The sequence below is a fragment of the Colossoma macropomum genome, unplaced genomic scaffold, assembly GCF_904425465.1.
Source record: "Colossoma macropomum unplaced genomic scaffold, Colossoma_macropomum, whole genome shotgun sequence".
In the NCBI taxonomy this organism is placed as follows: Eukaryota; Metazoa; Chordata; class Actinopteri; order Characiformes; family Serrasalmidae; genus Colossoma; species Colossoma macropomum.
Genome location: NW_023494785.1, coordinates 25,195,726 through 25,209,596, shown reverse-complemented (window position 1 = coordinate 25,209,596; position 13,871 = coordinate 25,195,726). Strand labels below are relative to the sequence as shown.

Genomic DNA, 13,871 nt, shown 5'->3' with positions numbered 1-13,871 from the left:
TCATGAGAACTGATATAAACCTTCATGAACCTTATAAAAGCTGATTCTAAGAAGTGTTGCTTTTGGCAAAATTCATGTCATTTCACCTCAGTAAGTGTTATGACATGTAATGCTTGTTGAAATAAGACCTTAAAAATGTCTATATAGGTTTATGTCAGTTGTCCAGAAAGGCTTATTTGGGAGTTGTGCAGCCTTATGACAGCTTCCACAGGAAAGACAAATCAACAAAGAGATCTCTTTAATATCTCTGTAGCTTCTGCTAGATAACAGTAAGGCAGAAATACAAAGGAGACTTTTGCTTAAGTCTCCTGCTGCTCAGACATTTCTGCTGGTCAGAAAAGCCCAATAATCTCACCTGTGTCTCCTCTTGAGTTTTACTAGAGATCTTAGTAACATCACACATTGTGCTAGGATTTGCCAGGTTTAATAACACTCATCTTTATCTGCAGATAAACTAAAGACAGGAACTCAAATATTTCTTTTTCAAGACTTAGAGCCTGTTTACTTTACACCTTGCATTGACGTGTGTTTTGTGTCCAGATTGTATTTGCAGATCTTTTGGCAAGATACTCTTTTTGCCATTACGATACAAGTGGACAAGCTTGGCTTGGGCACTTTCATCAGCCTGGAGTGCCTTCAGGCTCTTGGTTTGAGGCTAACTTCAGCCTTATGTGTCCTCCAGCTTTCATTTCCTTGTTTATCCTCTCACCTGCTAGTCAGTGCTTGGTTAAGTAAGGTTATGTAAAGTTACAAGGTGTTGATATGACTAAAACCAAAATGTATTTCAGTCTTAACTAAGATGCAATTAAAAATCAACAAAATCATCCCTGATAAACAGATGTAAGACATCAGAACAGTATCACTTGTCTTATTTCATGACAGAACATAGTTTTAATCTCCTCCAGGGGGTGTCAGTGTTGTACCATCTTGTGCACTACAGCTGTTCCTTATTTTCTCCACTTTTGACCTTCACCAGATGATGGGGAGCCGAAAGCAGAAGGGGAGGATGAGGAGAGTGGAGAGAAAAAGTTGGGAGCAGAACCTTCAGCAGCCGAGGAGGTTTGAGACTGATCTGTTAGCATAAAACACACTGTGAGAGTGGTTACTGAGAATAACAGCTCTTTAACTGGTGATCTCAGTGAGATCATTATTGATTTCATTATTCTTTGAAATAATTATTCTTACACAAGTTTTAAATGTAAGGCAGACTCTGCACTAATATTGGCTCAGCTTTAACAATTAATCCTTTAAATTAATGACCAGCAGTAAAACAATCATGTTGTAATTTTGGATGAATTATTTCTCTGTCATAGCTCATTGAAACAAGAGGAGGGATTGGTTCAAAGTGCATAGTTTAAAGTTTCAATCAATACCACACTTGTGTGTGTATTTAGAAGACGAGATGAAAAAACATATGATATTCAATACATAAGTACATAAGTACTGTCCTGTGAAAAAGTCAGACACCACCTTTTATTTATTTAGTTTCCAGTCAAAACCTCCATTAAGTATGTTATTCATTTTCAGAAAATATTTTTGAGGAGATAAGGTGTAATAAGGAGATAAGATAATCAACTTGCATAAGGAAGAGGAATTTCACCATCAGATAAACAGTACTTAAAGCTTTCATCTTTGAGAGAGAGGAGAAAAGCAAGCTCCACTCTTACTTCAGGTCTGAAACTATCTACAGGAGCTTATGTCCATCCTTCCACTGTGAAAGGATGTCTAGCTGTCAAGAAGCCCTCACTGAGAAAAGGACAGAGGTAAAAAGGATAAGATTTACAAATTAAACAAAGAAGCTGCTGGTGTTCTCAGAACAATGGACTGTCTATAGAGTCCAGATTGCAACATTACCGAATGTGTGTGGGATTACTTGGATCGCGAGAAGCAGACCAAGCCACCAACTTCTAAGACTGAACAGAACTTGTAGTTGTTTTTTTTTATTTATTTTTTTTGAGGCTGTAATAAAAGCAAATGGTGAACACTCTAAATATATAAATATATATATATATATATATATATATATATATATATATATATATATATAATTTAGTTGTGGAGACTTCTGTGATACTAGAAATTAAATAAAGGAAAGATGGTCTCTGACTTTTGCACAGTACTGTATTTAATCAAAACGGTTAAAGGAGAGATTTCAATAATCACAAATATGTTATTACATGGACTGAATTCATGCCTTGCCTCCAGACAATTCCAAGATATCTGAGGCAGATTGGCCTAGTACGTTACCTGTATACCCCTGTAAGCAGCCTGAAACTCAGGACAGATGCTTGAACTACTAGTTAGTCATTAAGCAAGTAAATATTTGTACAAGTCTGAAGGAAAATAACTGCAGATTTTACATAGAGTTTCCTGGGCCAAGCACAAAACTCCAACTCATTCACAGGAAAAAGCTGAGGCTGAAGACGAGAGTCCAGAGTCAGAGGAGACTGCCCAAACTGCAGAGGAAGCAGAGCCCACCGGAGAGGGTGAGGAAGAGACTGAAAAGGAGGAGAAGACGGAAGGGGACGGAGAGGGGGAAGAAATAGCAGAGGATGATGAAAAGACGGCAGAGGCTGAAGAGGCAGAACAAGCGGAGGGAGAGGAGGGAGAAGGGGGAGAGGAGGGAGAGGGAGGAGAGGGGGCAGAGGAGGGAGGAGAGGGGGCAGAGGATGGAAAGGAGGGAGGGGAAGAAGGGGAGGGGGAGGAGGGAGGGGAAGAAGGGGAGGGGCAGGAGGGAGGGGAAGAAAGGGAGGGGCAGGAGGGAGGGGAAGAAGGGGAGGGGCAGGAGGGAGGGGAAGAAGGGGAGGGGGAGGAGGGACAAGTCGACGAAAGCGCTGCGAATGAAGAAGGAGGGGGAGAGGGCTGAATGAAGGGAGGAAGAGGGTGAGAGATAAATGGGTGAGTGAGAGAGACAGAGAGAAAAAGATGCTAGATAAGAAGCTACTCAGGACAGAAGAAGACACAGGAAGAACTGAATCAGGAAACAGTGCTGCTTTGAAGAAGGGAGAGAGAATAACACTTAAAATGATTAATTGCTTCAATTAGTCATCACTGATTTTATCTGAGCAATAGAAACAATGCGGTTAACTAGTGATTAGTTCATTTAGGAGACTATATGAATGTCTGTTCTCAGTATGAGGCACAATAACGACAATGCATAGGCTCAAACAGTCAAATAAGCTACTGGATATAGTGTGCGCTGGATGCGTGCTGATTTTAGATGATGAATGAAAGTGCTGAGTTGTATTTGGTGTCTGTATGTCTAATGGCGTCGTATGGCTGCTATATATTAAACATATCATTACTGTTGTAACAAAGCCTTATATCTCCAAAATGGTAATTTTATAGGAAAAGTAAAAAAAATATTATCAACTTTAATGTAAATGAATGTAAGGAAATGTTATTTTCTGTAATTTTGGACCATTTCTATTGGTCCATTCGTTATCAAATGCTCACACAATGTAAAGGTCAGCAGGCATTTTTAAACAAAGTTTTAAACATACTTCTCTATTCGTCTATTTACCATGAAAAGTTTTTCTAGGTTAAGAGTTGTGGTAAAGATTCAGCAGGCAACTCCTGCACTTCTTTTTAATTGAATGTTTCACAGTTATGTCATCTGTCACAACTGTCAAAATAAACAGAATCCTTATAGTACTAAAGCTGTGATGCATCACCGTCCCCTTTATTCATTTCATCATTTCACTGTCCACTTCACTTCAACTCAGTGACTACTTCATGATCACTACCTACCTTATAGGTCCACTACATAGGTGTACAGTTACAGACTATAACATGTCTGTTATCACGCGTCTGTTGTCATGTCATCCAAAAATATCCAGCTGAGAGCAGCTCAGTGGTCAGAAGCTCCTTGTCCTCTCAAGCATATTATTCTTCTAATTTTCAGGGCATTGTTTTCTGCTTAGCTTGCTGCCTTTGCCCTTCAGTCAGGAACAGTACAGCATCTTTCTGCAGCATCATGCAGAGGAAAAGCTGCAGAGTCACAGTGCAGTTTAGCCATCTCTGAAGAACGCTGGAGGGGCATTTAGGGCATAGCATTCAGGATGAAGAGGGAAAATCCTTGTCATCGGTCAGCTTCTAATGACAATGTTTTTACACATCAATAATGATTTAGCCCTTGAAACCTTATTATTTGGTTATTCGTCACACAACTTATTTTTTATTAACTACAATTAATTCTTGCAGACCTGTCCAGGGTGTATCCTGCCCTCTGCCCAGTGACCGCTGGGATAGGCTCCAGCAACCGACCCAGAAGGATAAGCGGTTTAGAAAATGTGTGTGTGTAAAGCGTTCAGTAAGTACTATGAAATTAATAGGTTAGTGATTGTTAGCGAGTGTAAGCCCACATACAGCCCTTGAGGTTTAATGGGTTAACATTTTTTGTGTATATACCAGAATTTACCATGTACTTTACAAACTCTGATCTTAAGTATTTGTGAGTCTGTTTATTGAATGTCTCAAAATCAAAATTCTGGGGGGGTCCCTGAAAATAGATGCTCAAATACAAATTCAGGGAAAGGTCATTGTTTTAGCCTGCCTCAAAAAGCATTTCCCAAAGAAAAATTGTTGAAACAAATTTTTTTTTGAAGGTAGCATCAGTGTGAGGCATGTGAGTTAATCACTCCAGCACTGGAGTAGCCAGCTACAGCCAGTGTGGGAACCCCCTGCCCTCTGGTGATGGTGGTTGTATGTACTGTAGGCCACAGACAGCAAAGTTCAGCAGACTATGTTTTGTTCACTAAGTTATTATAAGATATTGTACTAACATAACCCAGCAAACAGGATGCTTGCGTAAAAGGAGAGAATTGTGTAAGAGGTTATCATGTCCTCTCTGCAAAATTCCAGGTTAATGCAGCTTGGGTGAGTCATCATTGTCACAGGGGAGAGACAGAGAGAGAGAGAGAGAGAGAGAGTGAGTGTTTTCACCTGTGACTCATTCAGCTTCGCACACATCCTGTACATCTATTTTGAGCTCTCCAATCCTGCACTGGTCCCATCAGACCAACAGCAGAGAGACCTAAAAAACATAGCTAGCTCCCTAGAACATAGAGTCCTGAAACACACAGCTTGCAGCCCACACTGAAAAAACTGATGCATTGAATGACTTCATAAACATTTGTACATCGTTTCTACATGACTAAAAAATAACAGTTTTGTCTTTTGGTTCAACTTTTTGCAATAACTGTCAGGATTTTTTACATTTTGTGGAAATGAAATACAAGTCATGTAAATTCTACTGCATTATGTATTTCAGTGTACACTGAGATCTTCATCAGACATTTGTAGAACAAATCAAACAGTAGTCTGATGGGTCATGGAAGTGAAAGTTTCAAATAAGGCAGCAGATTTAAAAAATGCAGTTTGAAGAGGGATCGTGAAACTACTGCACTGCATCACTGATGCCATAGTGCGAAAGTCTGGTAAAATCAAACAGTGCTCTCCAGTGGAGAGTTCATGCACCTCAGTGACTGACTCAAATTTATTAGAAAGGTAAAAGCATTTTTGAGTGTCCACTTTATTAGAAACCCCTACCTTGTAGCTCCACCTTCTGTGTACAGTTGGCGACTGTAGCCCATCTGTTGATGCACAGTTTATGTTGATTCTCAATAAAGGGCCAGTTTCTGACAACAGAACTGCTCTTGGCTGAGCTTTTGGATGGCGAACAACTCTCAACTTAGCAGTGACCGTGATGCATGTAAAAACTCCAGCACCACTGCTGGTTTGAGATGGAGGGCAGCCGACAAATGGATGGGCTGTAAATGTGTACTTATTTGGTAGATTTATTGCTACACTTATTTGGACCTTATAAAGTGGAGCAAGCAAGTGGATGTACAAGGTAGGGGTTTTTAATAAAGTAGACAGTGAGTATACAGATTTTGAAAACTAAGACACAGCATATGCTATCAAAAGTGTATTGCAAACACAATAACCGGCCTCATTTAAAACCAATGCATGAAAGATGCAACTGCAAGCTAACATTAAATCCATCTTTATTAATTTGTCGAAAAATAGACATGTTCCAAGAGCAGAGGAATTGTAGCTTTGAACATTTCTGATATTTTGTGGACATTTTGCACTCCTCAGTTGCAACAAAAAAGCTATTCCATTGTGAACTACAGCACTTGATATTATCCAGAGGCTTTTTACAGTAGTCATACTGAGAGTGTTATCAACATGGTGTACGACACCTCTTCAGTCTTCAACGTAATGCTGATAGGTCACTGAGAAAAATATCAAAGCAGATGCACAGACTTTATATTTGGGTCAAAAGAATTAAGACATAATGTGTCCAGATGCTTTTGTTCTGATATTTTCTGCCCCAGTAAATTTAGCTCAAGGCTTCAGGATTGTTTAATTAGTTATATTTTATGAGAGCACTACAGATATGAAACTCTTTGGGTTATAGTTCAGTTTTGTCATGCAGTGTCATCAGTAAAATAGAGTAACTGCTAATGAATGTATTCTTGTGCTCAATGAAGTTTCCAGAAAACAGTGGTTCAATTTACACAATTCCATATGTGAAAATGTGAAATAGGTGAAATTTTGATGGATCTGGACATGTATGAATCTTTTTTTAAAATAGTAATATTTTTACTTCAACTCAGGCATCTATGAGGACATTTTTTCCTTAGTTCCATTTTAGTCATTCACATTTGGTTTCTAATTCCATTTTTTGGGCTCCATTGTAGTCTTCTATGGGACGCAGTATTTGTTTTTGAATATGATACTTTTTACTCAAAGTCAAAGGTTGTTTTTGGTAGCTACTTTCACTTTTGCTTGACTCATTATTTTATTGAAGACCACTTTTACTGAAAGATGGTTTTAGGCTAGTCCTACTAACTTTTACCTGCAATGTAGCATATGGTCTTGTAATAATTTAATTACAATATTTTTTACAATATTAGAATATTTGGGTGAAGTATAATCCAGTTTGTAGTAAAAATCAGCAGTTCAAAAATGACTATGAATCTCTAGAGTTTGCTGAAATGGTGTGACCAAACATCTGTTGCACTGATTAAGGTGACTTACAGAGAAACAGAGTAATGGAAGTCAAAAAGTGATGTTTGGCATTTCTGGCTTTTAACTTTTATGTGTGCATGTAGGAATGTGTTCAAACAGCACCTTTTCACTTGAGGAAAAATGCTGATAAGCCTACAGGAGCTACTACAAATAGCAGTGACTGACAATGATGCAAAGCAGCAACACAGGCTCTACTGTGGGAAGCAGAAATATCTGAAGAGCATGAGCCAAAGCAACTGTGTGCTGTAATAAACCAGTGTGTGTAATGACTGATTGTAAAAGATGTCCTCCACAGATGAATGAGGCTGAAGAAGGAACTGTGGGCTCCACATGGATAGATCATTTTGTCAGAATGGAGATGGACTGGATTAGCCAAGAGGGCTATGACATAATCCATTATGTAATGTTGGTGAACTCTCAATGGCAGATTCCATTCTGTCTCAGCTGTTTTGATTCACTGGACTGATTCATAATACATTTGTTTTGCGGCACAGTTGAAAGATGAAATCTGCACTCAAGATGTGTGAGCATAGCTCATTTGAAAGCATTTGCATTACACCATGTGAGACTATAGTGGGATTTAACACTATGTGAGAGAAAAGATGCTAATCTCATATTGATTTGATACTTGTGTCTGGATAGGGTAGGTGAGTAATAATTCCACTGCAACTGATGTACAGTTTTTGACTAGTAGACAATCTTCAGTCTTTAAACAGATGATATAGACTGTTAAATATTCTTCTTTCTGTAAAATATACTTCTCTTTTGCTGTAAAATGCATGCTTGACTGAGAAATGGAACAAACAGGATGACTATTTCTTCTGAAGCAGTTGGTTATGACAAAACACAACAACCATTAGTAAATGTTATAACTGTTTTGGGTGATTGTTAATGACAATTAGAGAAATAATTCAGCAACTAGAGGATGAATCTTGTTGAAATATTGGTTCAAATATTGGTCCAATATCAGTTTTGGTTATTATACATCATAATTTGCAAGAATGACAATCAAAACAGATTTTCACATGGTCTTAAGTGCACAGGCTCTTTGGGCTGGTGGTCTGCAACCTGATTTTGCAACATCACAAAATCTAATCCTAATTGTTTATAACTTTCCACATGAGTTGATTCCTGCCAATCCATGTGAATCTGCAAATGTAAGGCTGAGATATCTGGACACAGATTAAGCCTATGCTAAGCTAGGCTTAAAATACTGTTAAGTCTAGCCTGGACTGATATGGACTTCAACAGAAAATCATTATTAAGTATACACTCTGGGATTTTAAAATGATGAAATTAGGACATTCAATTTGCTGTAGATTCGAAGAGGTGGGAAGTAGGTGGTCTGTTTGAATGTAAATACAGAATTGTAAAAAAAAACATTAATGGTCAGTAACCTATAAGAATTGTAATCTGATTACTATTGGAATTGCTTTGTTTGCATTAGAGTTGTTGGTAAACTGTTGGTTCTTTTGTTTCTTGATAAGACAAAATTGCTCTGAGGTGTAGAGGAATCTATGAGAACTTCTTAAATAATAATATGTACTTTTCTAAAAACATACAAAATAATGTTAATGTGCAGTTTAGTCCAGTTCTAGGCTTAACATTGATTGGTTCCAGCTAAGGGCTGCCTAAACTTGATCTAAGTTTTATTTGACCACTGCTAGCAGTCATCTCCACGCATGAGTGTGTCTGTGCTGTCTAGTATAGATTGAAGAGCACCAGTTTAACAAGTGATCTATAATACCTCAATAACCAGAAATACTCTTGATATAGACTGACAATATTCATCAGGATAGCTGCAGTGTTTTCTAGCTCTACTGGACCTGGAACGGTTGTGTAGCGTCTCACTACGAGCTTGCTCTGGACCATCTCTCTGGTGATGGGAGGGACTGGGTCAGAGCTCAGGTCAGGTCTCAGCCCCGGGCTGGACGTTCTGGACCTTGGACAGAGTGACGGGCACTTTGGCCTCTCCAGGTGTGGGTGCGCGGGTCACCGGCTGCACTGAGGCCTGGATTTCCGCCAGTCGCTCTTTGAAGCGCTGCTGGAGCCGGAGCTCCTCTTTGGAGCCGCCCTGAGTACAGGCGGCCAGCAAGAGGCCCACAGCCATGCCACTGCCACCCACGCAGAAGAGCACAGCGCCAGCCAGCTTGCAGGCGTCCAGGGCACGGTTGAAGCGCACAGCTCGGCCGTCCACAAAGAGCAACTCGTCTTCGCCAAAGGCCTCCAGCCGGGGTGGGGTGGCATAGCCCACCAAGAGCACTGACAAACCGGCGACCAGAATCAAAGCCCCCAGCGCGAGACAGACCTGTGAGAGAAAAGAAAGAATATAATTCAGTTTTATTTGTACGCTACTTTCTACAGCAGACATTAGCCCAAATAAGCTTTCCAAAAATGCAGGTTTAGATCCCGAATAATCAAACTGAAAGAAAAAATTCCATGAGAGCATGAAGATGAACACTGAAAAGAACCATGACTCAACAGGAGGATGCTCATTGTTTTCCAGAAGGGGTGGGAATTTTACGGAAAAAGTTTTGGTTAGCATGATTTATTGACAGGAGATGTTTCCCAGCCTCTCATGACGTTTACTAGTCTCCCATGAAATTTTTTGTTGTTGTTGTTGTTTTAAATAATATACTTTAAAACTCTACTGCAGCCTCATAGTACTTACTGAAAATTAATAGCTACTGAAGAGCAAGATTAATAGTGGACTCCTGTGCCAAGGCTTCAGTGAGTTAATGCTGTGTTCTGTATCCTAGCACTAGAATGCCTTTGTCCTGCTTGAGTTTTTTCTGCTCTACCATACCTGAATCGACCCATCAAGCCTGTCGTGAGATGATTCAAGTGATGGGGTAAGCACATACAGAAAAAACTATGCAGTGCAAACATACCACATGACTACAATTAGGAAACACTGCTGTAATACTAGACAAAGAACTAAAACTGGTCTAAAGCTAAGCCATTCTGTCAGTAACTTGATCACATGAGCTCAGCAAAGCCCTGCATGCTGTGTCAGACATATAGCTCACCTTCCAGAGGACAGAGCTCCACCTGTTCGGCGATCTCTGCATCTGAAAATCCTCATCGCGCTCCCAGATGGACGCGGTGCAATCCTCATAGAACTGATGCAGGTAGGAGCGCACACCATAGCGCTGAGGTCCCCGGACTGGCCCCAGGCCCTGGTCAGCATACTCCGACCCACAGATCTCTGAGCAAGACGTCATCCTTCACATCTGCATGAAAAAACACACAGAAGACACAGTCAGTTCTACAAAACATCAATCAGCGACAACCATCAGCGACTCTATCTTCAAGCTTCACTGCATTTACTGTGCATATCACTGTGAGAGGCTACTTTGTTCCTTAACTGAAGCTGTTTTAGTTTTAATTTGATTCAAAATGTATTTGTACAGCACATTTTACAACTGCAACTGGTATCCAGTGGGGTATTTCATAAAGCAGGATTTATTCGTTTTGGCAGATTGACTTAAGCCTAAAGTCAAGCCTGTCCAATAGGAAAGGACCTGAGGGATATTTCTATTTGACAATCCATAACTTTGAGCTTATGTTATCTGGTTTATCAGAAATACTGCTTTGTGAAATACCCCCCAGGTCCCTAGTAGCCAAGCCTAAATACTGACAAGGAAAAACTCTCTGAGAGCAGGAGGAAGAATTTTTGAGAGAAACTAAGACTTAAAAGGGGAACCCATCCTCCACTGTTCGACAGCAAAATAACAAAATAATAATAAAACAAAACAATAAGAGCTGTTAATAGTGAATAAGGAGAGTACACAGTAATGAATCAAGAGAAAAAGAAACAATGTGAGTCTAATCAAAGAGAATAAACGTTCAGATTAGCAATGCCTATCAGAGGTTATCTAAATGAGAAAAGAATAACAATGAATATTAAACCATAATTGCCATGAGAACATGTATGAACAGATAAAGAGTTCATGCAGCGATCGGCCGACAGCAGCCCAACAGTCAGAGGAAGTGGAAGTAATGATCAGCTATAAACTAAATTAGATCTGCTGCTTTTACTTGATGTAAGTAGCTATGTCATTAGCAGAAGTGGAGCACAGAGTATTTGGCTTGGATGTTCTAGAAGAATAATTCACAAGGACTGAATTTTTAAGTTCAACTATTATTTTAAACTGTAAAAACGTTCTTCACACTTAACACATAAATGCTTATTTAAAGAAACATCTATTGAAAACTTCTCTATCGAAACAAAAATGGTTTAATTTTTGGGATCACTCCAAAGAACGCTTTTTGCACCTTTATTTTTAAGAGTGTAGTACTAAGTCCAGATCACTGGACTGGTGGTATAATCTTAAAGATGTTTCGGTACTCATCCAAGGGTCTTCATCAAATGTCTTCAAGACTAGAAGTCTAATTGCTTAACTTACTACCACTAGACAAATCAGTATCATGGATAACTGAAACCCTTCACAGACACACAGATGTTCTGGTACTGCTTGTCACACTTCTTGCCAATATCTGGAATTTTGGTCATATGACCTTTAAATTTTGCACCAGTCTGAAAGCTACAAATCAGACCATAGTCAGCTCTACTCCTCCCAGCAGAGCTCTGGCTACGGCTTTGGCCTTCTGCCCTTCCAGCAGTGCAATGAGTCATGAAATGCAAAAGACATTCTGCAAGACAGATCAGATTATACTCTGTCTCTCTCTCTCTCTCTCTCTCTCTCTCTCTCTCTCTCGCTCGCTCTCTTTCTCTTTCTCTTTTTCTAACACACACACACACACACACACACACACACACACACACTGCCTTAAAGACAGACATGTAAATGCTCTGTCTCTACGACACAACCCATATTAGCAGCTAATGCTGGTAGCACACAGTACGCCTTAACACAAGCAAATTTCTAATTTGGAGCTGGAAAGCACATAAGTAGAAACAGGAGGGAAATGAGTTTTCTGCACATCACAGTAATTAAATCATGTGTGGTTGCACTGACTGTTCCATTATGGAGAACAGAGTGTGTGACTTGTTCAGAATAAACTGTGGTTAACATCAACAGTGATCCAATAATAAAATCCACAATTATGTGATCAACATGCCCTTCAGCAGCAATCAAATGAAGCATTTATTGTGTGTTTGTGTGTTTGTGTGTGTGTGTACGTGTGTGAGGGGGTCCTCTGGTGCTGATTGGAAGATGACTCAGCTACCTCACTGTGTATGTTTCATCCTATTTTAACCAACAACTTCCTGAGCTAGAACTCGCTGTCCATTTCACATCTGTACGAAACACATCCACTACCACCCCACACACACACACACACACACACAAACAAATGCACTACCTTCTTGCTGAGCCAAATTTCATAAACCAATGTCCTCCTGGAGTGACCTTTCACTTTAATCCCACCAAACTATCACAACTGTCCACCCAGTGTCATTACACAGTTAACTTTAACTTGCTTAACCTGCTTTTACAGCTCTGCTGTTCATGCTGTGTGCCCCATGCAACGGGTCAGCAATCCCCTTCTCCAGGAAAGCACTGACTCCATCACGTGGTACTGTTGCCTTGACAACAGTGTACCAGATGGGGGGAAATAAATAAATAAAAATCGGGGTTTTGTGAACACCAAGATCAACTTTTGGTGGCAACAAACCCCGCTTTTTCCAGCTTTGGTTGGCACTACATGAGACGCTCCAGTGACAGATTTCGTCATATTTCACACTCACTGATCTTCAGCACGTTCGAACGTCCGTCCACGTCACGCAGTCACGTCTCAACGCTCCGTTAATGCGCTGGTTAATAGATTCATCCCGCTCAGCATGCTGATATTTAGCTATTGGCAATTTAAGGACGGTGTGAGCCGAGCTGAATATCCATGCCATCCCTATAATGTCCTACTCTACACGACGCTGTCAGCATCTTCAACAGCTTACCGGTTTACTGAAATAGCGGTCACTCCATCTCTCCATCCCTCCATCTCTCCATCACTCAACCACTCCATCACTGCGCCCCATCTGAAAGCATCTTTAGCACTGCTCCAGTGTGACTATATTAACATGCTCCTACCTGTCCTGCCCCGGCCGCGGTGCTCTTCTCTCCGTGCAGCACCTTCACCTGCTGCCTCCCATCACTCTGCTCCGCTCCTCACACAGCAGCCGCACACGGAGCAACTGCACTGCGCATGCGCGGCGTCATCGCTGGAGCTACCACGCTAGTGATGTGTATTACTGAGTTAGATTCAAATTATTATAATACTGAATTAGATTCAAATTATCGCAGAAAATGTTCTTAACTCTGAGCTGATCTTTTCCCAAGTAATTCTGGAGAACTTCTATTACAAGACAAAGAAATTTGAAGGCCACTAAGGTGTGTTTGGGTAGTTGCTTGTGTGAATGTTTGTGCCTCTTTGTAAGAGAAAATAATGTCAGTGGGAGCCTTGGGAACAGCAGCTTTTATTAGGGGGCATTTTGTTGGTGTTATGATTGGAAGGATGGAAGAGTTAAATGGCAGCAGGGTGCACAAAAGTAAAAAGTAGACAAAAAATACTGATAGATTTGATGTTCTGATAAGTGCGGGAGGCTTTTTTCTTCTGCCCTGCGATGGACTGGCAACATGTCCAGGGTGTATCCTGCCTTCCGCCCAATGACAGCTGGGATAGGCTCCAGCACCCCATCGCGACCCTGAAGGATAAGCGGTTTAGAGGATGTGTGCTTTTTTCTTATTTTCTGTAAAATATGTTTCCTATTTTTTTTCTTTCTTACATCGAATAAAGATAACTTGTACCTAATGGCTGTTTTGACTGGAAATTAAATAAACAAAAAAAAAACAAAAAGGTGGTCTGAATTT

General features: G+C 40.2%; 1 protein-coding gene across 1 annotated transcript; it reads right to left on the bottom strand.

The window, feature by feature from the left end:
- Positions 1-8,685: 8,685 nt before the first annotated feature.
- Positions 8,686-13,196, bottom strand: nrsn1 (neurensin 1). Its single transcript, XM_036588304.1, has 3 exons — positions 13,092-13,196; positions 10,068-10,271; positions 8,686-9,346 (listed from the first exon to the last, which is right to left on the bottom strand). Exons 2-3 carry the CDS (start codon positions 10,260-10,262, stop codon positions 8,948-8,950), a joined length of 594 nt encoding a protein of 197 aa, XP_036444197.1. The 5' UTR covers positions 10,263-10,271; positions 13,092-13,196; the 3' UTR covers positions 8,686-8,947.
- Positions 13,197-13,871: the final 675 nt, after the last annotated feature.

What these genes read in the sequence shown, in the direction of transcription:
- nrsn1 (XM_036588304.1), bottom strand. Translation starts at nt 10,262, where the DNA reads ATGACGTCTTGCTCAGAGATCTGTGGGTCGGAGTATGCTGACCAGGGC. An exon ending in GGAGCTCTGTCCTCTGGAAG is followed by an intron (nt 9,347 to 10,067) that starts GTGAGCTATATG and finishes TTTCTCTCACAG; the next exon opens with GTCTGTCTCGCGCTGGGGGC.